This window comes from Lacerta agilis, chromosome 6 (genome assembly GCF_009819535.1).
Source record: "Lacerta agilis isolate rLacAgi1 chromosome 6, rLacAgi1.pri, whole genome shotgun sequence".
Taxonomy (NCBI): domain Eukaryota; kingdom Metazoa; phylum Chordata; class Lepidosauria; order Squamata; family Lacertidae; genus Lacerta; species Lacerta agilis.
In genome coordinates this window covers 60,567,840-60,594,005 of record NC_046317.1, presented here as the reverse complement: position 1 = coordinate 60,594,005, position 26,166 = coordinate 60,567,840, and the positions used below count along the sequence as shown (strand labels likewise).

The 26,166-nt window shown below is 43.3% G+C and overlaps 1 protein-coding gene across 2 annotated transcripts in view; it reads left to right on the top strand.

Moving 5' to 3' along the window:
* RHOC (ras homolog family member C) overlaps window positions 1-25,514 on the top strand; it is a 31,082-nt gene extending 5,568 nt beyond the window's left edge. For both annotated transcript variants that reach the window (XM_033152962.1, XM_033152961.1), the window contains exons 2-5: window positions 19,089-19,246; window positions 19,945-20,065; window positions 21,868-21,998; window positions 24,667-25,514. In XM_033152962.1, coding sequence (XP_033008853.1) covers window positions 19,091-19,246; window positions 19,945-20,065; window positions 21,868-21,998; window positions 24,667-24,840 — 582 coding nt within the window. In that variant the 5' untranslated portion in view covers window positions 19,089-19,090 and the 3' untranslated portion in view covers window positions 24,841-25,514. The remainder of the gene's footprint in view (window positions 1-19,088; window positions 19,247-19,944; window positions 20,066-21,867; window positions 21,999-24,666) is intronic.
* Window positions 25,515-26,166: the final 652 nt, after the last annotated feature.

Genomic DNA, 26,166 nt, shown 5'->3' with positions numbered 1-26,166 from the left:
AAATGCTTACTCAAAGCAATCTGACTGGTTTGGCTGCTCTGAAAAATCAGCTTTGTCCCCAGCTTTGCTGTGACATTTGCCAACAAGGTTCCTGCACTGTAAATCTGAAGTCAGAACTGTGAGGCACATGTGACTTACTAACACATGCTCTTTCAGGCTTATACCTTGGGCAAAACATGCAAAGTTTCGTGAATACTGTGATCCATCCCACAACTTCCTCTGCTGATACATGTTTAAAACCTTCTTTCCATAAGGAGTAATAATAATCTTTTGTGGATGCGCAAATGAGAATCCTGAATTCTTAACACAAACCAACCAGCCAACCAACCAACCAGCAAATAAAATTCATAAACTCAGCTCTGCATGGTAATGTGTTGATCAAGACCCATCCAAACCATAGTAGGGCCAACTTAAACACTTGGTAGAGATCTATGGCTGGGATCCTGTCTCTCTACTGAATCCCTGAAAAGGGTAGGTGCTTGCTCTTTCCCTCCAACCTATAGCTTTTCATCTCCTCTCCCACTGCTGCTGTTCTGTTAGCCACGGCAAAAGATGTACCTGGGGGCCACAGCTAGAGAAAAGAGTGCAATTTGGGGCTCCAGCTTGTCCTGCAAGTTTCTCCTGGGAAAACCCAATCTTTTTCATTGAATCCAGTCGGATTTTCCATGGATTGATGCTTGATCTGATTCAATGTTAAAGGGTGGGCTTTCCTGGGAAAAACAGTAGGGCAAACAGAAATGTCTTTGCCCCATTCTTTCTAGGCACAGGACAAGCAGAAGTGTGGATGAGCCCTTAGAGTGGATAAAGGCTGATCTGGAAGCACGGAAGGGCTCCTTAACATTTTCTGCACCTGAACAATTCTTCAGTTGATGCATCTCCCAGGGAGTAAGATGAAGTGGGATGCAGGAAAAGGTTTGAATCTTAAAGTTGGAAAGAGTGTGCTGGTGGTCATCTAGCCCAACCCCCTGTTTGACACAGGATCTGTAATGCAGGGCATTGCAAATCCCTGACAGGTGGCTCGCCAGTCTCACCACCAGTGAATCCCCCCACTTCCCAAGGCAGACTGTTGCACAGTTGTTGGAGGTTACCGGTAAATAGCTGCCTTCTCTCCAAATCTCATTCTCTCTTTCTGCCAGTTCTTAGGTGAGAGACAAAGACTCAGATTCCCAGGGCCAGCTGTCTTGCCAAATGACTAGCTCGGCCCTTAAATCCCATTTCCCTTATATCACTACTGTAGTTCTGAATTGTGTGCCATGGCACACTTGTGTACTGGTAAGAACTGTCTGTGCACCAGGAGCAAATGGATAAATAAATTGAGAGCCTGGAGAAACCAGCTCAGGAGAGAGGAGATGCCAGATGCATCTATGCATGGATTGCTGATCTCTGGTCTTTTCTGCTTCTGTTTGGTTTTTGCTAGTTGGGTGAGTAATTCTGCTGCATTCCATGTGATGGTTAATCCTATCACTCTTGCTGCTGCAGCACAGCAACCTGTCTCTTGCACCTTCATGTCAGGAGCAAGCTGTCCATCAGAATGTGGGTTGTATGGATTTTCCTTCATGGGGGTGGATGTGTTAAAGTCTAGCCCAAGGAAGAGAGGAACAGGGCACTGTCTCCTTACTTCATTTTTGGGGTGAAATTGTTTTTCAAAAAGGACGTGGTGATGAAGGGTTCAGCATCCTCTCCTACCTGCCTTTATTACACTTTAAATTGCCCTTTGCCTCAGTTTATTGTGAAAAAGGTGACAGGTTGGAGCTGTAGCTGGGGGGGGGGGACTAGCCAGGTGTTTTCCCCCAGGTGGAGCCTCCAGAGGGGTGCCACTGAGGCTCCCAGGCTGTATGTGCGTATGCAAATGTGTATGGGGGATGCCATACTGGGTCTTTGTCCTGGTTGAAATAAAGCCTAGTTTCGCCCCTGTGACTAGTTACACATACAGGAACATAGGATATTGGGCTCTTTAGAGCATAGGCAGATCCTATATATTTTTATTTAGGATGTTTATAACACACGAGAGGCTCTCAAAGCATCTTACAGAAGATTCTTACAATAATATCACATTCTGATCTAATGCAGAAATCACATGACAGCATTTTCTGCCTTCCTCCTTGCTTTACCTGCTGTTATAGCACGCAGTAAAAGGTAAAGGGACCCCTGACCATTAGATCCAGTCGCGGACGACTCTGGGGTTGCGGCGCTCATCTCGCATTACTGGCCGAGGGAGCCAGCGTACAGCTTCCGGGTCATGTGACCAGCATGACTAAGACGCTTCTGGCAAAACCAGAGCAGCACACGGATACGCCGTTTACCTTCCTGCCAGAGCGGTACCTACCAGTATTTATCTACTTGCACTTTGACGTGCTTTTGAACTGCTAGGTTGGTAGGAGATAGCAGACAGTAGCTCCTACCAAAATCCTCTGAGGCAAGGAAGTGATGCTGAGTGGCTAGACCTTGCTCTGTCATGGAGTCTGAAGTATTGTTGTATTTTATAAAAGTACCTGTAAATCTTTGGGGATGTAAGAGTGAAGTGTGCTTCTTGGTTTTAATTGAGCAAAGAGTGTTCCTCAGTTTCCAGACATTTGTGAAATGCATTCAGATTATTTCAGGACACAGGTTTTTATGGGGTAGAGGGCACTTGCTTCCTCTGTTTGCTGCTTTTTCCTTGCCAGGAATGACATACTGAGTAGTTGCAAGAATTGCCGTAACAGGAAGGGTTTTTAGTCCCAGTAAGTGCATCACCTTTTACTAGACTGCATCTCAAACATTATGGGCTTTGATAAAGAACAGGGTAGTCAGTTTTGTACTTGTTTGAAAGCTCATGTCCGAATATATTTCCCAGTTCATCCTTTATGCCCCCGGTGCTATAAATGGTAGAAAGGAAATTTTCATGTTCAGGAAGTGTCTTTGTTTCTCTTGATGTGTGCTAAAATAAACTTTATAACATGAAGATGAACGAAGCATAAACTTCTCTACTTTGTTGCTTGGGCTTCAACATCACATGTGCTGTTTGGTATTTTGCAACAGGAGGCAAGGAGTTTTGTGTTTGATTCTGCTAAATGGAATTTGGCAGCACAGATTTTTAAAGGATACACCTATCTGGTTCGCTTGACCCAATGATGGTTGATCTGCTCCAGGCTTCTCAGTGTGTTTCCTAGCTAGTACAGGAATACACCTGATACCTGAAGCAGAGCTGTAGCTGGGGGGGGGGTAGCCAGGTTTTTTTTGCCTCGGGTGAAGTCTCCAGGAGTATTGAGGCTCCCAGCCTGTGTGTGTGTGCGTGTGTGTACACAAGTGTGTGGTGGGGGGAGGAAGTGTGCCAAACTGGGTATTTGACCTGGGTGAAATAAAGCCAGGTTTCGCGCCTACCTGAAGAAAAGATGTGGCACATTAATGGGAATGAATTTTATTGCGCCATCTTACAATGTGAATGGCTTAAAAGCGGAGGACAATGAAACCCAATATATACAACTTCCATAGGTTGTGATATGTCAACCATGTTCAAAAACAGTCTGCTCAGATAACTTTGGATTGATCTCCAAAATGTCACTTGATAACTTTCAAAATGTCTCTTCCATCTGTCATGTCATGATGGAATTGCCTATTGCCGCAGGAAGAGTACCGGTATGTTTCCTGAACCTGTGATTGCTGAGGTAACGGTGATGGTAGGGAGAATCAGTGGGTGTTTGCCCCCTTTTCTACCCACTTATTGTCCCTTGCAAGATGCCCCTAGTTTCTCTTTCTCTAGTTGAACTGGTTTCATGTCTCACATCCTCCAGTTTGGTAGGGGAGGGGAGAGGAGTTTTTAGCAGCTGCAGGGGTGCCAACTAGAATAAAATATTTGGAGGGCCCAGATAAGCCCCACCCCACATAATCAATCACATGACACAGTGCATACACATCGTGTGAATGGCAATTCCCATCAGCTTTGGAGCCCCCGGCCCCCTCAAATATTTTATTGGGGGGTGAAGACCCCTCGGGCCCTAGGAGTTGGCTCCTATGAGCAGCCGGGCTTGGCAGGAGAGGGGGAGTGGCATTTGGACCTTAAGCTGCTTCTGTGTGGTGACCGGCACTTGGGGCAACTTTCTCTACATGGGTATCTCACCCTAGATTCCCAACAGAAATCTTTGTTGATTTGTACAGAAACTAAGAGAGTTTCTGCTGAACTTGCATTTGACGTTGGGCAGAGTAGTTCAAAAGTAAGGAAACACTTAAAAAAGGAAAAGGAAAAGCTAAAAGGAGAATGATAGGATATTCTGTGTGGGAATTGATGTGTTGCAGTCCTGTACTTGGCTGGTCGGAAATAAACTCCATTGTGTTCAATGGGACTTTTCTCCCACAAAATCAGACTGAGCAATATGTGCATGGACGGTCCCCTTTGATTTTGGTTGGAACTAATACCCATGCAAAATGGGCCACAGACGTATATCTTTTTGTGTATTGGGCAGCCTTTTCTGCCCATTTACAAATGTACAGTTGCTTGCTTTGCCAAAAATCTCATCTGGATCAGATGTCAGGAAGCAGAGATCGATATAAAAGCTGTGCAAGATGTGAAGCATAGTCTTCTGTGTCTGTTGCTTTTCTTGTCTGAGCCAGTTTGTCAAGCTTCCTGCTGACTGTATCTGAAATCCTAGATTGCAGTTCGATACCCAGTTCTTTTCTTCTTTTCCTTCCTTGTTCTAACTTGGAGGGCTCAGTGCATGCAGCTGCCATTACCTGCAGGTTTTTGTTGTTGTCTTGGGTCTCCTTGGTTTGGCTTGGTCTGCTGTGTGTCACTGTTGGCTCCAGCTCTACAATCCATTTACTGAATCAGCAAAGTTGACCTCTTGAGCATGTTCCTATGTGTTTTGTGCTGCTCTGAAGAGATCCCTTGTTTGGTGCTTTCTTATTTGCTTCTTTCAGCTCCCTGAGCAGAGGTGTCTTTTCATTCATGCATTTTCTGTGTTGCTTCTGAAATTGCTTGTTTAAAGTCCTTTTCTCAATGCAAAATTTCTAAGCCTGTTTAGAACCCTATGCAGTGACCGAGACAAAGGAGAAAGATTCTTTTCATAATTTTCCTGGTAGATTTACCAGGCAGCTTTTACACCACCCATCATCCTGGTTTTGGATTCTGTGGCTGATTGGGCAGCTCTGCTGGTCTCAATTCCGTCCCTTTTCAAAAGCTGTTTGCCTAGTTCCAAATGATGTGCTCCCTTATGCAGCCTTGTAAATCTTTCTATATAAATAGAAGTGTAAGGATGTTGCCATGCTGCAGTCTATGTGAACTGCAACGTGGCAATGGCCTGAATGAGCAGGTAGACAGCCCAGCTGAGTTGCCAGAACAAGCCAGAGCAGCTCTCTAGCAACTTTCCTTCTCTCTTGCCCCTCAAACTGACAATGCTGGAGGTAGAGAGAAGTGGCAGCAGAGCAGAATGGTTACTGGAGAGCTAGCCCAGCCTCTGCTGCCTGATCCTCTGTGACTCGCCCGTGCCAGGGTTTGGGTGAATTGTAAGGTGAGCAGGCCCCACAGTTTGAGTGAGATGTGAGGGTGAGTTTGGACAGGTTTAAAGGGAGGGGGTTGGTGAGGTGTAAATGGGGAGGAGATGGGGTTGGTAGGGAGTAGGCAGGTTTGTTCCTTATCTGCTTGACCACTGGGTTTCCATGCTGGTAGAGGAGGAAGAAGCTAACATGGAAACCTAGTAGGCTGGTAGAGGAGGAATGGAGCAGTCCATCTTTCCTCTACAAGCCTGCACACTTGGCTGCATGAAATTCCTAGTCACCTGTGGCTACCAGGTAAGTCATTAGGTTGTCATCCTAGTTTCTAACTAATGTGGGTCATTGCTGATGTGTACACAGATTGCACGGATTTGAGATAAATGTTATATTAATAAGGGGATCAAAACTGTTGTCATCTCGGCCTGTTTAATAGGTGTGGTCTTCTGTGACAATGCTGGTGGGCTGAAAAGAAAAGGTGGCAGGCCAGATTATGTCTATGGGCTGGAGGTTCCCCACTGCTGGACTATCAGTGCAAAATGTATTGGTAGTAGATCATTACCCTTTTTAGGATAAACCAGCATTCCCATAGCAGTACAGTCATACCTCTTGTTGCGTTTGTTTCACTTTGGGGCTTTTCGGGTTGCGAACACGGCAAACCCGTAAGTGTATACTTCCGGGTTTCTCCGCACACACAGAAGCGCTCTATTGTGCTCCGCGCTTACACAGAAGCGCCGCTCTAGTTGCGGACTTTTCAGGGTGCAAACGGCACCCCGGAACAGATCGTGTCTGCAACTAGAGGTACCACTGTATGTGAGTATATTGTACAGAGTTCTTCATCATGCTAAATGTTTAATCTTGTAAAGATTTCTTCTGCTACCGTGTTAGCAATGAAATAAACTGCAGGCAAGCGCTTAATCACATTCTCCACCACTGCTTGTAAAAAAAAAAAAAAGTATTGCTTAAGGGCGTCTCCTACTCTTTGTGAACCTTGGTTGGTTTCTCTTACTGAACTGATGAACTTAACAAGTAGCTACTTGCATCACTGTCATGCATTAATGCTTCAGTGGGATGAGTAATCTTGCATTAAGTGTTTAATTATTGAGTGGAAACCTTTACAAGGCCATGTTGAGAAGCTCATGATTTATAATTGGGGAAATATGGCTGGAATATAGAATGTGATACACGCGCACACACACACCCCTCAGTAAAAACTACTTTGTGGCACATTTCAGAGCAGTTATTATGAAATCATGCATTTAGGTACATTCTTAGGGTCAAACTAGATGCAATGGTAATTGTTTGAATGCGATTAATGTGAATATTTTTAAACATGTAAACAGTTGTGAGTGTGTTTGAGCAGCAGGGGAGGCTTCACTTCCAATGTAAATAAACTTGGGCTGATGTTTGTTAGGACCACAACAGGCTGAGAAGGGTTAAAATTTTCCTCTCCCTCTGCCGCAAGCTGCTATTTTCCAAGGTGCTAAGTTTTCCAAGGTGCACCTTAATGTCTAAATATTTTTTGCAGCATCATTTGAAACTCTGGTGAGTGAGCAAAACCAGAATTTGGCCAGTGGTAATTTTGAATTGAGAGCTGCATAATGTATGACATATGAATAGGTGTGGTTTGCACAGCCAGGAATTCTTGGCTTTAGCAGCTGGCAAGTAAGTGGTGGGAGACTTTGATAAGAGATCAGATAAACTTACACACTTTGCTACTGTGGTTGTGACTCTCCTGTGTGTTGGGTGGAATTCTTGTCTTTCCAGTGGTGGCTTCTTGGTCCTTCAAATGAAGGTCTCTCCTTAAAATAACTTGCTGCTGGCTTCTACCACTTCGGCAGGGGCTGATGGGAGTTGCTGTGCAGTATATCTAGAGAGCACTAGGTTGGCGAAGAGTGTAGTCTACACCCTTCTCAAAGCACAGGGTGTGTTGCATGTGTATCTGAAGAAGTATGCATGCACACGAAAGCTCATACCAGGAACAAACTCAGTTGGTCTCTAAGGTGCTACTGGAAAGAATTTTTGATTTTGTTTTGCATGCAGATAGATTGCAATGCATGTCTCTTATAACTAGGTTGCATTCAGCCAGCTTTTTCGTTTCGTTTTGCAATTGCTGACCTTTTGTAAAATACGCAAAATCTTTTTTTCCCTGACTGACCTCCCCGAATATATACTGGTAGTTCCAAGTAACAGGCAGACTGAAAGCATTGACTGCTCTTTCCAAATCCTCCTTTCCGGTGTTGCAAGAGAATGCTTCACATTCCCAAATTCCCTTTGCCCTGTGTTTAAGATAAGGTGACAGCAGGGAAAACGGGGCCTGCACTGACAGATGAAATACAAACATGGGCTGCTTCCCGTCAATAATAATATTTAAAGGAACAAAGAGTCCCAATAGCAGGGACCATCTTGACCTTAGAATGCCAGTTCCTCTGACTTGTTTTGCTATATCTTACTTTTATTTCCCTTTCCGCAGTTTGGGTCACACCTCTGAATGTCTGGCACACAAGTTAAGAACACCGTGCTGCTCAGGCAGCTAACTGTGATAGTGCAGAGTTATTGTGATAATGTTGCAGCTTTTAATTGTTTTGAAACATGAACTGGTGTGTGATGGAGAGGTTAAGAGGCTGAGCTGTAAACCAGGTTATCCTTGGTTCAGATTGTATTGAGCTCAGGGCACTTTGCATGGCCCTCCTCAGCTTTAATCTTTAACCCTGCAACACCCCCTGTGAGACAGGAGAGAGAGAGAGAGAGAGAGACTGCCCAATGTCTCCCAGAGAATTTACACAGCAGGTCTCAGTGTGACACTCCAACCCTTATACAAAACAGCTCTCCTAGTTGTCTCCAGTATCATGAACTCCAGTAGGTGAGCTTAGGTATACAGTACCACTTTCTCGCAGACTCCATCTGAAATACAAGGATGGCAATATAATGGTACCTTGGTTCTCAAATGCCTTGGTACTCAAACAACTTGGAACCCGAACATTGCAAACCCGGAAGTGTTCTGGTTTGCGAACTTTTTTCAGAAGCCGAACGTGCTCCGTTTTGAGTGTTAAGCTTCTGATTTGAGTGTTACGCTGAAGTCTCCCTGTTTTTGCTACTTATTTTGTGTTTTTGCGGCTTTTTTGTTTCGTTTTTGTGACTGTGTGGAACCCAGTTCATCAACTGATTGATTGATTGATTGATTGATTGTGTGACTGCAGTATGTTGTTTATTGCTTTCATTTTATGGATCAATGGTCTCGTTAGATAGTGAAATTCATGTTAAATTGCTGTTTTAGGGGTTGTTTTTAAAAGTCTGGAACAGATTCATCCATTTTGCATTACTTTCTATGGGAAAGCGCACCTTGGTTTTGGAAGGCTTTGGTTTTGGAACAGACTTCTGGAAAGGATTAAGTTTGAGAACCAAGGTACCACTGTATTTGTTTGAATGACTTGGATCTTAGGTGCCATTACTGAAGAAGCCCTTCCATGCATTGCTTGCTGCACCTCAGAAGGTGGAGAGACACTTTGAAGATGATCTTAACAGCCAGGGTGTTTAATATTTCACATATCTTGAGGTAATAGCTGAGTGGCAGAGCACATCCTTTGGTGGTTCGTTGACCCTCCATTATCACGTAGGGCTGGGCTTAGTGAAATCCCTCAAAGGTACTGCTAGATAATTTGGGGTTACCAGATATCCCCGTTTCCCGGGGACAGTCCCCAGATTTGCGAATAAGTCATCGGACAAATTCCACCCTTGGAATGTCCCCAGATTTCATCTAATGTCCCTGGCAAACGCAGCAGTGGCAGTCTCAGCAGCCCGGAGCAGTTGGCTGTGGCTGGCTTCAAGAGCTGCTCGGAAGTCCCCATATGATGGTGGTGCAGGGGCTTTAAGATGCAGCCTTCCCTGACCCCAGCAACTAAGATGTGAAGGGAGGCTTCATGCTGCCTATTGGAGCAGCCTCCCAACTCCTACTTGGGTGCAAGCAGGAGCGGGGTGGAGATCTCTCAGCTGTGAAGGGAGGCTTCATGCTGCCTATCAGAGCTTGGGTGCAAGCAGGAGGGGATCTCACAGTTAGGCAATGGGAAGCCTCCCTTCCCAGCTGAGGGATCCCCACCCCCTCCTGCTTGCACACAAGTAGAAGTGGGATTGGGGCTTCCACTGCTCTCGGCCCTCCTTCTCTGCCTTCCATGCCTGACCCAAGGCACACGGCTTCCCCACCACCACCACCGAAGAACCAACAACTCAGGGGCTGCCCAGGTTCCTGGAGAAAGGAGATAGAAGCCTCGGAGGAAAGGGAAACGTGAATGTAGACCAAGCCAAGCACTTCGGAATTGTGCCCAGGAATGAATTGGTAGCTGCTCTATCTCTTTAAGCACTGTGAGCATGTACTGGGCTGTTGTGGTGTGCTCCTATGTGTGCTTCCTTTGCTGATACATTTTTGGACCATTTGAAGTTTCTGGACAGTCTTCAAAACGTTCCTTCATGTGAGTATCCATGTGTAAAATGGGTGAAGCCATTGCCTCTCCCAAACATGCATGGCGTTAGGTGGGGATTCCTGAGCTAGGATGTCCATACCTGATGTGCTGATGTCAGAGATGGGGCTGGGAGATGCCACATTTGGGAACAGGACCAGCAGTACAGTCCTGCTGTTTCTTTCTTCATGTGGAACCTCTTGCACACATGAAACGAGCTAATGCCACGCTTCACAGGGTTGTCTGTAACAGTTATTGAAATCTTGTATATGATGAAGTACTGTGCATGAGAGTGCTATATAAAACGCTAAGTGTTGATAACATTATTCCGATCTACTGTTTAATGCTCCTTAAGTGTGTTGAAGACCAACATATTGTGTCTGCAGGATAGAAGGCAATGACAATTTAAGATATCAGCCTTGTAGAGTACCTTTATTATCTATCTTCAGTTATATATAACTAGGAATTCCTCTTTTGTAGATAAGGCCATCTCTTTATAAACATAACCTAGGTAACAAAATCTCTAGGGGTAGAATTGTTCAAATTTGGCTTATCTCAAGGCTGGCTGGCATTTCACAATGCATACAAGCGTACACAGTCAATTACAGTGTTGGAATCTGAGTTGGATTGTTTCCAGTTATCAACTTTGCAGCACTGAATGAATGTGGCTTAGGCACTCTCATATTAATCATTCCTACTAGCAAACACCAATCAATGTTCTCAAGTCCATTGCGATATGGGTGCCTTCTTCCATTTTCTAATAGATTCAACACAAAGTGAATAAAATCATTTCATTTTCTGAAGCATGATTGGTTAATTGCTGTACAATTTTTCTGCCTTCCTTTGGGGTGTATAAAACCATGAATCAATCATTAATGAATATTTATTTTCTCCCTGGTCATGGACTAGTGACCCCACTTATTTTTATTTTGCTCTGATCCTTTCCCACTGGCATGTAGCCCTTGGAGAGGTGGGTAAGGGTGAATGTGACCCTTGCACACCCCCCCCAAAAAAGTGTTAATGGTCTCTGGAGACACTAAGGGAGCTTTTCTATCGCAATTGTTGCATGTCCTGCAACATGATTATGTTGTCATTGATAGCATGAGGACAATAGTCTTGGACTAAAATAATGTGATTAGGTTTGAAAACCCATCAGGGAGATGAGTTAAGATCTGCTCAGTTTTTCTTTGGTCAAGGTTCATGTAATTCCTGCACTTGCTAACCTTTTGTTCCTTGATTTCTTTCTCACTGTGCCATGCCCTTTTAAGGAAAAGGGACCCCTGACCATTAGGTCTAGTTGTGTCCGACTCTGGGGTTGCGACGCTCATCTTGCGTTAATGACCAAGGGAGCCAGCATACAGCTTCCGGGTCATGTGGCCAGCATGACAAAGCCGCTTCTGGCGAACCAGAGCAGTGCACGGCCTCTAATTAGATGCATAGTGCACTGTAGAACCCATATGCGATTAACTACATTTCTGATAATCCATCTTTTGGCTGTGTCTGCTATTAGAGCAATCTGTCAGCAAGACAAGTCTTTAGCTCTTCACCCAGTTTGTCTCTCCCTTCCCCCAACACCAGGAATGGGGCTAAGGATGTGGGGGAACATGTAAGTTATCAGTAACAAAGACATTTGTCTTCAACCTCTGGCCAATGTTTTATACCAAACCACCACAGATAAAGGATTGCTGAAAACGTCAAATAAACTTACATAGAGTTCATTCGAGATAACCCTTTGTTATCCCTTAAGCCACCCCATACCTCCAGCTTGAACAGACTCATAAATTCCCAACCCTTGATTTGTCTGCTTCCTTTCTGGTTTAGTCCCATAGCTGCTCTGAAGGAGTAGTCTTATGAGTGTGCCAGTCAAAGGCCCCAGTATCTTGGCTCCAAGTATTGTTATAAATGCCAACCAACAAAATGTTCAGACATGGTGGTTTTTAGCAACCCAGGGGTGCTTCCCACATTCCATGTGTGCAAAAAATAAGCAGAGAGAGACCTACTAATACAACTTGCTTCACTTGCACTATGGATCATGAGCTAAGGGAAAAGAGGATAGCAAATCAATGCCACAAAAACACTATTGGGGGGGGGGATTTATTATTTTACCTCTAGGGAGTCCTAGTTCAGTTCTATATGTACCTTAAAGGAGGTGCCAGGAAGATAGCAGCTCATTTTACCAGTCTTAGTAATTAGTAAAATTTATATGGCTACCCATATCCCCATATATGGTTGGGTGGGTTGGATTGTAAAAAGTGGGGTCAAACAAAATGAAGGAAAGGAAGGAGATCTTTGTAATGTTTGCATGTGCACAAGTTGAGGACATGGGTGGAAGCACAAAGCTCAAGCACTTCAGCACCCCACTTCTCCCACACCAGATCTTGAGGAAGACTGCCAGCACCCTGTGTTTCCAGAAGCCAAAATTCCTAACTGCAGGCTGTGCTTACTTAAACACACAAGCAGGTAGATGACATCCTCTGTAGCTAAGGGGTGAGGAGAGAGACATGCCTCTTGCCTGCTTTCACTTATTGCCTAGTTATTCAGGACAGTGATTTAACAATGAGTTCCTATAGCAACATATCACCTATGTTTGCCAGATCTGTCCAGCTCCCCCACCCCAAGCAACAAAAGTGTCTTTAGCTCTTCACCCAGTTTGTCTCCTTCACCCAGTTTGTCTCCCTCACAGTGTCAAGATGTATTCTGTTTGGCGCTCTCCTGCTTACCCTCCAAAAGGCAAGTTAAAACATTTTTGTCATTGCATCTGCATTAGCTGTTTGATATGGTGTTTCACTGCACACACACACACACACACACACACACACACACACACATATATATATATATATATATAGCACATCACCTTTTTAAAATGGATATTTTATAAAATAATAATAATAATAATAATAATAATAATAATAATAATAATAATAATAATTTATTTATACCCCCGCCCATCTGGCCGGGTTTCCCCAGCCACTCTGGGCGGCTTCCAACAGAATATTAAATGCAACAATATATTAAACATTAAAAGCTTCCCTAAACAGGGCTGCTTTCAGTTGTCTTCTAAAAGTCTGGTAGTTGTTTTTCTCTTCGACATCTGGTTCACAGGGTGAACTCTTTTTTTAATAGGTGAACTCTTCTAAACATCTTACCCCTTCCTATTTCTCTAAAATTAGTATAATAGAATAAAAGAATTGTAGAGTTGGAAGGAACCCCAGGGGTCATGTAGTCCAACCCCTTGCAATGTAGGAAGCACAACTAAAGAATCCCTGGCAGATGGCCATCCAACCTCTGCTTTAAAACCTCCAATAAATTGGATCACTGAAGATTCAGATTCGAGTCCCAAGGGTAGTCATAGATTCTCTGCTATAGCTATGGCGGTGTCCATAATTTCCCTTCATATGAGTGCATTACAACAGACCACAGTGGTACCTCAGGTTACAGACGCTTCAGGTTACAGACTCCGCTAACCCAGAAACAACGCTTCAGGTTAAGAACTTTGCTTCAGGATAAGAACAGAAATCGTGCTCTGGCGGCACAGCGGCAGCAGGAGGCCCCATTAGCTAAAGTGGTGCTTCAGGTTAAGAACAGTTTCAGGTTAAGAACGGACCTCCGGAACGAATTAAGTTCTTAACCCAAGGTACCACTGTACTGCTTTTTATGAGTTTTTAAGAAGGCTTTATGTTGTGTGCTGCAAACTGTGTTTTTATTATTTTTATTATTGTAAAGACCAGTGGTTAAGCAATAAAGTTGCTTGCATTTTTTAACCATAAAATGTAAATAACCACCCTGAAAGGCCAGCCGAGGACGAATGAAATGAGGTTTATAAAACACTTTGCTCAATAAAAGTGTTATATGGATGACAAATGTCAGACCCATCTCTGGCATAATTTCTTGCAGTAGGCTGGATGAAAAGGAATGATATTCAATTCTCCACATTTAACTGGCAGTATCTTAAGAGCAATGATCCCATCTGTCTTATCCACCGACTGCAGGCTGAATGTGATGAATAAAATATTTAGCTCCTGTTGGCTTTGTCTCTGAGAACAAGCTGCTTATCAATATGGATATGCTCTGACTTTTTCAAGTCTTCCCTCTTTTTGCCAACATCACACTTGGAAGTCTCCTCCTTCCATTCAATATTTACGGGTTCAAAGTAGTCAGGTGAAGTGTTGCGAACAGTACCTGCATCTGTTTCCCCCCACCACACCTCAAACAACTTTGTGAGATTTGGGAGGGGAGTATTCATGTTTGTATAGTTGTCTGCATGCTAATTCTCCCCACCACATACAGAAGCATGCATGTATGTATGTTTTTAAAAAGGACACAAGAGATTGTCCTAATTTGAAGCACATCAGTTAAAGTAAAGCCTGTTATGGAAGAATTATGGCAAAATGCTGTTATTTAGAGCAAACACATAAAGTTCTGGTCTTTCCTGAGATCTTAGCAGAGGTCTTTGTTGTTGTTGTTTTTGCACCCTAGAACAACCTGTGTTGAATTGATTTGTCAAGGCAAAATAGCATAAAGGCAGATATTAATATGCTGCACTGTGAAAGCAACATTACAGATCTATCCAGTCATGATACAGTAGAAAACATGAATCAGGGCCAAGGTACGAAATAGAGTGTTGCATAATCTAGGAATATCCCTGTTTGGAGGTATTTTATTTGGGTTTATGATAAATTTATGTGACGTTGTATACCACTTGATTGTAGAAAAGCCATCTTGTGGTGGAGCGTTCCATTGTTTGGTTCTGTGCTGTGTGCCTCTTTTTGCTTGTCTTGAATCACCCACCACTGAGCTTCATTGGTTGACCCCAGGTTCTAGTATTATGAGAGAAGGGAGAACTAAATGTCTATTCTCTATGCGCTTTCTCCACACAATGCTTGCTCAACTCACCCGACAGCTATGCTCTAGTGTTCCATCACCAGGTTAAGATCTTTCTATTTTATCAAGCTCTTAAACCTTTTTATCTTCAGTGTCTTTTATGACTCGATGTTATCGCACATTTTAAAACTTTCAGAATTATGGTATTGCTGTGAGTTTTTGTTACGTTGCTTTTATCCTCTGGCTGCTGGTTTTATGTTCTTAGGTTTTATGGTTATTGGTTTCGTTTTTATTTTTATATGCATTTGTTTTTCCTTTATTGGAAGCCATCAAGAAAACATTTTGTTGTTGGGGAACATATAAATGCAGTTAGTAAACTTAAAACATGTATATAAATGTCGAGCATATCCTCTTGTCTTTAAAAACAAACAAACAAAAAGCAAGACAACTAAAAAGCCTTAGTTGTAACCTTTCCCACTCCCTAGGAATTAACTCTAGCCCCAGATCATCTCTTGTCCTTTTCTGATTCTATAGCACCCTTTTTGAGATACAGGACAACCAGAAATGTCCACAATATTCCAAGTGTGGTATCACCATAGATTTGTATAAAGGCATTACGACTCATCCTTGGATGCCTTCCCTATAAAGAGCGGTGTGAAACAGTGTTCTTGCCTCAGCTCTCTTGAGCATATTCTTCTCCATGTTACTCTATGCCTTCAGCTTGACTGAAGATGGTGTGTACATCCATTCAAGGAGTGACGGGGGTCTGTTGAACCAGGCAATGTCTCCATTCCAAGACAAAAGTGTGACAGGTTCTTCTTACCCAAGAAATGTTGTTTGTAAATGACACACACACACACACACACACACACACACCTGGAGACAATCAGGTTGTATATCTATAGCAGTGACCAGAGGAGGAGGAATGACTGCTGGGAGGAGCACAGAGAGAAGAAATACCATGGCACATCTGCATCAGCACAACTGGATGCCTTCATCTGCCCCAGCTGCAACAAAACATGTCTCTCCCATATCGGTCTCTACAGCCACAGCAGGCGCTGTAGCTCTCCAACAGCTTGACTTCACCCCTGAAGGCGCACTCTTCCATTGTATCCTGAGACAGACAGATGGCAACCAACAATTACAGTATTAACAGTTTCATGACTGGGGAGCTGGAGAAACGTCTCAGATAGTTGAATACTAGATTCAGGTTTAGTTTTATTTTTTTTAAAAACCTAGAATTGGGTGTGTTTCCCCCCTTCATGTGGGTTGATGCTTGTGCCTTTGTGTAGATTATTACCTCTAGACTGTACAGTCATACCTCGGGTTACGTATGCTCCGGGTTACGTACTTTTCGGGTTACGAACTCCGGTAACCCAGAAGCACAACCCGGAGCGTGTGTGGTGCATGGATGCGCAGAAGCGTTCTGTGCAGTTCACGCATACGCAAACCGCTGCTTCCGGGTGTTTCGTGCCCTTGTTCGGGTTGTGAACTGTAACCCGGAACCAATTACGTACGCAACCCAGGGTACCACTGTATAGTCTTGAGTTGGGGCTTGTGACATTACATCAGGCAGGGTTTGTTCCAAATTGGCAAGTCTTATGACATCTTCTGTGTTTGCTGGCTGAATCGAGGTATTAATTCTGAAGAATTGGGGACTCTAGAAAGGGTTAAATTCAGCCCTGTTAATACTCCACCCTCTTTTTACTGTCAGAATGCTAAACAGCAGAGTCATCTTAACCCCGGAGATTATAAAAGTTGTACCACTGCTGCCCCTGAGAAGTCTGGTATCTGAGAAAGGAGTGCAGTACTGCATGTATTCTGGAGGTCTAGGTTTATGGCAAAATGTTCTAGATGCAACCTTCTTGATAGTCAGCTTGGCTTCAGGCAGAGTAGGAGGAGTGCTGAACAAATGGATGAGAACTTCATCTTGCTTTTTGAAGCTGAATCTAATTAGTTAATTATTTATGACACAAGTCTTGATTATACTTTGTGCTTTCCCCTATGTTGTGGGAGTAGAGATGTGAAGGCCCGGGGGGGGGGGAACGGGAAAAATTGGAAAAAACCGTTTCCTCCCGTTTTTTTCCCTGAAGCCTTTTTTGTTTTCTCCCCGAAAAATTGGAAAAAATGGAAAAATTGTTTCAATCCGAGCAAACATTGTTTTTAGAAGTCCATAATAACTGTGATAATGACAGACACAACAGAGTAGATGCAGAAGCAGAAACTGATACTGATCATTACAGCTCAGAAAATGATTCTGATTAAATTTCATGGTTTTTGTTGTTGTTTTTGTTCCACATAAACAAGTAAACAGTTCAGGAGATTGTTGCTGCATTTGTTAAAATAAATATTATTTTAAAAGTAAATTCTGTTTGTAATAATTGTTTGGATACACTATATTTTTAATATGCTAGTTGTGATAATTTTATGCCCCTTAAAATTGTCCATAGCTATATTTTATGTTTCTAAAGTAACAGAATGACTTTCAATCTGGAAAAGAAAAAAGAAGTGCTAATGTAGCATCCCCCCCCCCATTTTTCCAAAAATTTCCGTCCCCCCCCCCCGAAAAATACCCGGGGTTTTTTCTGAGCTTCAGAATTTCCGGAAATTTTACATCTCTAGGTGGGAGTTTCTGTTGGGGTTTGTGTGTATAATTGCCAGGGAGTACACTGGCTTCTGTTGCAAGAGTGTTTAATCCAGCAGACAAATCCAGACAAATCGAGCACTATAGTTCTTTGAACTTTGAATGCAAAGCTTCTGAAGCCTTCATATCCCAGGTGTTTTCGCCTTTTTAAACCTGATTTTTCATTACATGGCAGGTGTTCTGCTGCATCACTGATCTCCCTTCTGTTTACAGGTGCCTAATTTAGACACCTGTGTGATTTTCTGGGTTTGAAATGCATTTGTACAGGACTTCCAGCCTTCAGAATGACTTCTGGCTATCTTTGTGCTCGGAGCCCACACCAGTTCTATCTTGGAGCATTGCTCATACAGTATATGCAGGGTGAAATGTTGCAAGTGGCTGCAGCTTCCTGTGCTGCGAATGTGCTTACAGACATCCCTTGGAATTCCCCATGAAATCCCTTTGTTGGCTCTGCTCCAAAAAGCAAAGTTCTCCTCTCTTCTCTCCCCCCCTCCCCGCCATACTCCCCAGCACAGTCCACCAGTGCCTTTAGCATAATACCCCAAAATCCAATAGGTGCAGATTTGGGGTTGTGAAACTACATATTAGAGCACCCCCTCCCCCAAAAAACTTCATGAATGAGGTCAGCTTCAAAAATTTGAAGCTGGGGAAGGGAAGGGCAGTAATATATAGTATTCACAATGTTTGTCCAGCAAAGGCAGTGATACATGTTACAAGTCATAAGGATAATTGTTTTTCCTTGCTTGCACAATATTGCCGTCCTAAATATTTTGAAATTTTCAGCTGGACCTTTCTCGAGTATAAATGCTTATTCATGTTGAGTGTTGCTTCTGTTGCATCACTGTGCTCTCCGGGCGCACTTTATGGTTTCTAAAATATCTTCCGCTGCATTGAAACCAGCAGAAAGTCTGGTGTGCAGTGACATTTTTGTGGTTTTTGTAGCTAATCTATACATCTGTTCTGAAATGTAGCCCAGCCATGTTCTTGCAAGTGAAGTCAGCGAGACAGTCCAAGAAAAGCTGGCTTTTTTTGAATTGTGAGGTGATTGGAAAAGTACTCGTGACATTTTAAAATGAACTTCCTTAGGCTGCATGGTAGCAGGAGGGATTTTCAGGCCACTCTGAAATATAAGGGTGCTATAGCGCCTGGTTACTTGTTTGCTTTCTCATAATTCATTGCGATTGCAGGATTTAGTTTTTCTGGATAAACAGTTGCCATATATTGGGCACAGAATATGCCTTGCCTGCAAGGAGGAGTTATGAGCTATCCAGTAGCATAGGGGCGAGCAGGCTTGGGGTTTGTCCAATCTGCTTTGGGCTTTTATTAGAGCCTCAAGATCTACCTATCAGAGCCAAGTGCAGAAAACAAACAGAATTATAGAACAAGGTGCCTCTGAGAGCTTTCTGAGCCAAGGAATTTACCTCCAATATTGGAACTGATTTGAGGCCGCCAACCCATCACATGAAAGTCCACTCCTCGTTATTAGCTTATCTTCATTTTAGCAGCCTAACTTGGGTAGAAAAAAGTTGTTTTGCTGTTGCTTATCATTAAACAATGGGGAGTAAGAAAAGTTTGCCAATGCCCTACAAATCACTGAGAAATTTACCAGTAGATCCCAAACTACTTTCTGCTCACCCCTATTGTAGGGTTCCAGCGTCTTTGTGATCTGTGTTTCATATCTAGCCTTCTTTCCCTTTCTGCAGGCATGGCGGCGATTCGGAAAAAGCTGGTGATTGTCGGAGATGGTGCTTGCGGAAAGACCTGCCTGCTGATTGTGTTCAGTAAGGACCAATTCCCAGAGGTCTATGTGCCAACCGTCTTCGAAAACTACATTGCTGACATTGAAGTAGATGGGAAACAGGTAATTCTCTCTGCTAGTAGGTGCACCTTTGGAGTTTACATCTGCTTTTAACCCCAACTAAGTATCACATCAGTTTCTGTTGCAGTTCATCCCTGGATGCTGAACTTCATGCTGGTCCTTCTGACCCAATCCCTTTAAAATGTTCTCGCCCAGCTCTGTCACCTGTTGCCAAAACCCTGATTTCATCCTATTCCTCCCCCCACTCCCGCCTCAAGTTAAGTTTTCCCTTTGGGTCAACCTGTGTACTGTCCATTTCATAAATACTCAATAAAGGTTTACAGCAACTTCAGTAGAACTATTCTAACGTGGTATCGATGTCATGCTGTTATCTCTGCGTGTCTGCACATCTTGTAACTGACCATCCCACATTGGTTGGGAGAGAAGTTGCTGTGAGCTGTGTTTGGACCTGGCCTCTCCTGACAGCTTCATGATCATCTGACACCATTTGGTGGCACCCTTGAGGGTAGCGCTGCAGTCCTATAAAACACACTGGATAATGGCCATAATCAATTACTGGGCTCAGCCAGTTTAATTAGGGTAGATGTTGTGCCAGGTTGCCTTTAAAGCTGCCTGTTAACAAAGATGTACTATGGGAGAGAAAGAAAAAAAGGGTCTGTGTTCCTGTTTGCTTCGATTTCTTATCCAGAGTGGTATTGATGCTGCTGCTCTCTGATATAAACTTCCTTCTGTCTCTCCAGGTGGAGCTGGCCCTTTGGGACACGGCTGGGCAGGAAGACTATGACAGGCTACGGCCCCTCTCTTATCCAGACACAGATGTTATCCTCATGTGCTTTTCCATTGATAGTCCGGACAGTTTAGGTAAGGCTATGACAGAAACTCTAGGCTTGAGGTAAGAGGCCATGAGTACACAGGGCATGTGATGCTGGCTCATGGTCACACCCACAGGATACAAGGGGACTCTGTGGGCAGGCGGGTTGAGAAAGCTGAAACACTTAATTTAGCTTTCAAAGTAGTGATTCTTCCAGTCCCTGCAGGATTCAGATAAGCAAATGGCTATTTTGGGAAACATTGGTCACATTCACGGCAGATATTTAAAGCACACTTTAAGGATCATAGCCTCCTGCAAAGAATCACAGGAACTGTAGTTTGTTAAGGGTGCTTAGAGTTGTTAGGAGGTCGCTTGCAGAGCTACATTTCCCAGCACCCTTAAACTACAGTTCCCAGGATTTGCCACAGCTGGTCTAAGAATGTCAAGGGAAATGCCATAGCTCAATGTAGAGCACGTTTTTTTGAGTAGGCCTGTGTCTTCCCCCCCCTCCAAATGAAAGACCTGGATTCAAGTTTGGATCTCCGTAGAACAAACAAGGAAGAACAGGTTATGCTGGCTGATTCATGTGTTAATGATTTTGTTGGAATTGCTGGTTTTATTTTATATTATTTGAGGTACCCCACCTTGTTTGACCATGGACAAGTTAAAAATGAGATAAGTAGGTAATAAATAAAGGTCTACTGGTCTATACATGAAAGCAGCTGCCTTGCCCTGACATCCAGTGACTTTTTGAAAACACGTTTGGCTGCTTGCAGTATTTTTCTCACTTGAAAAGGGGGAAGCCTTATTCCAGTAACCACTGCTTTCGAATGCACAATTGAGAATCAGGAGCACTATTTCTAACTATGAATTTATTCATAGGACTTTATGGACCGCAGTATTGTCACATTTTAAGAGATAACACTTTGCCTCTAAAACTCCAGGTAGTGACACTTTTAAACAGCCTCTACACATAGATACATGCTTCAAAAGAATACAGGGTTTGGCAGGTGATGCAGGATATAACCAGCAAGGCCCATGTTAGAGCAGTTCTGTACAGGAATTAAACAGCATCTTGTTGGCTGGAGGAGGATGATAGGATCCTGCCTCTGCATTTGAGGGCAAACAGTTAACTGGGCCTTACACAACTACTAAACTGCGTTGACTCTTTGGCCATCTGCTAGCACTATAGACCAGGCTTCCTCAACCTCGGCCCTCCAGATGTTTTGAGACTACAGTTCCCATCATCCCTGACCAATGGTCCTGCTAGCTAGGGATCATGGGAGTTGTAGGCCAAAAACATCTGGAGGTCCGAGGTTGAGGAAGCCTGCTATAGACCTTCTAATAATGGTGACCGTATCTGTCATAGCTGGAATCTGCAGAGAAGTGTGTGCGCTGGGAGATGCTTTGAACTTTTCTGCACAGCTCCTTCTGTGTGGTGTTCTGTCTCTGAAACCGATCTTGCTCACGTCTGCAGGGATGGTGTTTTTTTTTTTTTTGCTGTGGCTCTGGGATTTGGGTGAGGAGAGCTTTCCCATATTCAAAGTCACTTTATTTCTTTCATTGGCATAGGGAGTTCAGTATTCCCTTTCAGCTGCTACAGGGTGTGGTAGGGGAGAGCAGGCTCTCAGCCATGTGCTGGCCAGGGCTCTGGAAATAGGACTCTCATTGTATCCAGTCTTGCTTTTGGCAACAAACTGGATCTGGGGGTGGCCTGTTTTGAAGAGGTCTCAAACAGCTTCCTTTTTAAGTGCCATGGGATTATTATACCTGTGAATCTGCCCTTCTTTGGGAGGAGGGTTTTAATTTCATGGCCTGACCTGGTTCATGAGAATGTGATTGGCCTTTCCAGAAAACATCCCAGAGAAATGGACACCTGAAGTGAAACACTTCTGTCCTAATGTGCCCATCATCCTTGTGGGGAACAAGAAGGACTTGCGGAATGATGATCACACCCGCAGGGAACTGGCAAAGATGAAACAGGTAGGAGGAGCCTGCTGTATTTATTTACTTATTTAAAAAAGAAAAGCTTGGTGGAGTTTTTGAAGCGAGAAATAATTCACTTGTTTTACATAATTTTGTGTCATTGTTTTGTTTCTGGGGAGGCTTCATACCAGCAGCCGCTGTTGCTACAGCTTGGAGAACTCTTCATACCAGAATTTCTGATGGCTGCTGCTAAGCAGTAAAGTGATCTTGGGGAGAATCTATATTCCTCCTATCCTTTTGTCACCCAGTACCCTTTAAAATGGGTGATATAACTGAAGATTTTCAGATAAAACTAGTGCCTTTTGTGTATTCTCAAACTAGGGAGCATTATTCCAAGCAGGATTGCATGAGAAATCTTCAAAAGTAAATTAAAAACTTAAAAGTGTAAAAAAGAGAATTAGATAGTTAATGCAATTAAATAGTATACATGGATCTTATTTAAAATACTACTCTGTAGGAAATCTACTTTTCTATCTTTTCTGTTTCTTTTGTCTCACTTTCCTCTCTTTCTCTTCTTTCATGCTGTAACTTTTTACTTTCTGTATTCATTCTTTTTATTTCTGTATCTCGAATTTAATTCATATCTCATGTTAATGGAAATGTAATATGTAATTATTTGTTATATGCATTTTTAATCTGTAATAAAATTTCTTGAATAAATAAAATAAATAAAATAAAATACTACTCTGAAGTATTAGGTGAAACTTGTAAAAGCTCTGGATTTTTCACACAAGAAATTTAGGGAATCTCTTCTTTCTGGGAGATCAGAATATTATTTCAAAACTGTAGAATGATTTGTCAGTACTTGAATTGTTATACTAACCCCCCCCCCCAATTTCCCATCTCATATTATATTGGTGATTAAGAAAACAAAATGTCTTGTGAATAATAATTTGCTCTTTAGTGGAGCACTCCCAGAAAGATGTTGGGTTGCTTTTAGGAGGTTAATGCAAGCGTCTCAATTCTGGAATATTACGTATGGATTTAGCTGAGTTCCTACATTGCAGGGCGTTGGGACTTTATGACCCTCAGAGTAGCTTCCAACTCTACAACTCTGATTCTACCATCTTTCATTATGATTTCATGTTACCTTATTTCTTGATATTGCAGCCACATGCTCTCAATCTTTGGTCCACCTGCAAGATAGTGCCCTTCTCCAGTGGTGCTCTTAACCTGATCTGACATTCCTCATAATTCTTGGGAGGATATTCAGGGCTTTTACAAGAAAGCCCAGAAAGACAGAAGTCCATGGGAAGTTGCTCCTACTTCCACTTTCCCAAACACAGCAACCCTTGCAGAAGGGGAGGACTGGTAGTGAAGCTGCCTCTGAGCAGGGTCAATAAAATCTCTTCCAGGCAGGGATGCATAAGGAGTTGCTTCTGGAGGTATTGACAGTTAAAACTCACATAGCTCAGTGCTACTGAGCGTTATCAAATATTCAGGCTGTAATGATAAAAGTCTCTCCTACATACATACATATTTAAAGCACCCCCCCCCCAAAAAAAATAATGGGAATTGTAGTTTAAGGGTGCAGGGTAGTTTTGTAAGGGTGAACTATAGTCCCCACAATTTCTTTGCCGGGGGGGGGATGAAATGTGCTTTAAACATTTGGTGTATATGCAACGCAAAGGGGGAAAGGGTGGACTGGCATGTGCAGAGTGCAAGATTCCTTGCTCTGTGGTTTTACCTGGTGGTGAAACCATTGTGAACTGAACTTCAGAGGGGGTTCGTGCAGGGAATTTTGAGCTGAAGGAATTAAAAACTAAATGAACTCCAATCTTCCTAATTCTGAATTTGGCAATATCTTTGGTTAACACCCAGAAGTGGATTAAAGGATTTTGGGGTGAGAAGGGAAGAGAGGCAGTTTGTACTGCAACAAGAAGATGATGGGTCTAGGCTGGAGTTAAAAGTTGGAAAACTACTGCTTGGAAGCAGGGTTCCTGAAGCCCTATGAGATACAGAAAACCTACAGTGGAGTCAGAGCCTGGCTAGGGAGGGACTGACTCCCTGATCTTTTCAGTAGGACCACAAGCCTAGCACCTGGGCAAGACAGAGACACCATAAAGGTAGATGAAAGAGATTGCAGATTGATGATGGGGCAGTCTCCTGCAGGGCATAGCGGTCCAGAGGAGATTTGATCACTGCAGAAGCCCATAACAAATTTTGCTAAGACGTGTACATGTTCGCTCTCCTCTCTCCCTTGCATCCAGATGGCTTGGGACAGATCTCTGGTACAAAGTTCTCTGGTACAAAGATTAAGCCCCATCTTACCCTGTATGACTATAAGAAGGATGCTAAAATCTGCTTCAAGTGTTAATTGTGTGAATAGGGGGTCCACATATAGAAAGCGCCAATGGGGCCACAGCACTGGCCCTGCCCCCGAGTTTGCACTGCCCAGCCCTCTGGCCTTCCAAACACGGAGTACATATTTGAGCATGGAAAAGGCCTTGCTGACCCTTTCTATATGTGGACTGTCTTCTTTCCCCCACCCAGCCCAATTCATGTGAGAATGTCCTTTCAGTCTTGCCAAAATGGCCACCCATATTTCTGCAAGGAGCTGTGCTGGATAGGGTGTTACACTTGTGCTAACTCGAGTCCTTCCTTAAATCGAGCCTTGCAGAAGTTTCATTGATTTGGATTGTGTTTTTTTCTTTGTCTTTGTAAGGAGCCAGTGAAACCAGAGGAAGGGAGAGACATGGCAAACAGGATCAATGCTTTTGGCTACCTTGAGTGCTCAGCCAAGACGAAGGATGGTGTCCGGGAAGTGTTCGAAATGGCAACTCGAGCCGCCTTGCAAGTCAGGAAGAACAAAAAGCGCAAAGGTTGCCCCCTCCTGTAAAAGGGGCGTATTGGCAGATGATGTGACTGTGCTGTCTGAAGTGTATCTTTCCCTTTCCCATGGACTCCACAGATGGGGTCAAGGTGGAGAGGTGGAGCTATTCGCTCTATCTAGAATAAAAAATTTAACATGCTGGCTATGTCCTTCATCCCTCTGCACAGTAAAGCTTCCTGGGACACAAAATATAGGCATCTACACGGTCTCTTCCTGTGTTGCATGCCCATGCTGCCTTTTCCAGCTTTCTCAAGGGCCAGAGGTGTCTTTTTGAATCCTCTTTATAAACAATGTCCTTTTTGTATTGGGCAGGCAGTGTACTTGAACTAACTGTAGTTTTTTGCTCCCATTTTATACTAATCCTACTCTTCAGTGCTTTGTACAGATTCACCAGTGCTTACCCTTGTCTTCCTGTTCTTACAAATTACGGAAGCTAGATTTCTGAATATCGCAATCTGAGAATGTGGAGCCTCCCTCTGGTTTACAAATGAATGCACTGCTTCTCTCCACAAATGTGCTAAAGCAAGCGGGGTTAGTCTTGCCAAAATGGCCTCCTGTATTCACATTAAGGAGCTGTGCTCTGTAGTGGTCAGAAATAATCTTTGCTTCTCTTTGGAGCAGCAGTGCCTTGTGTTTTGGCAACACTGTATTCTCACTTCATTAAATTAATTCAATCTTGAGCTCGACTCTTTTGTTGTGGATGCTATATGGCTGTCCATCTGCACATTGAAGTGTATGAAGCTGTGTTGATTCTGCTGAGCATCACTAGGGCAGTCAACCTGTGTTGGAAATTTCTCAGCTGCTTCATCATATCCGAGTCTTGTTACCTTCTCCCTCACAATTCCATAAAGTGTAGCAACTCAGCTCCATATCTTTGGGCAAATCTATTAATACAGGGGTGGTGATGGGTATTAGGAATCCCAAGGTCATAGAATGATGAACTGCTTTGCTTCAGAGTCCAGATAGTTGCTACCATTTTTTTAAAAAATGCATCCACACCTTAAAGTAGTTCAAAAGCTAGCAGAGTAGGGGGGAAGGTGTTCCATTTCAGCTCTTTTACCAGTGCTGGGATAGGAGCAGTGTTAGAAACTGAGATATGAAAGCTAAGAGCTAAATGGCACCTTAAACAGAGGTTATAGGTACAACAACAGAATGTCTGAGCGTGCTTTTTTTAGTAACAAGAATACAAAGCCGAAAATGAATGAACTGCAGCTAAAATATTACTGTATTTTTCCGTGTTTAAGAAGATATTTTCCTCTTAGAAATAATGGGCGATGTGTGCAATTGCGGGCATGCTGTACATGCTGGCATGACCAAACTTGGCCCTCCGTT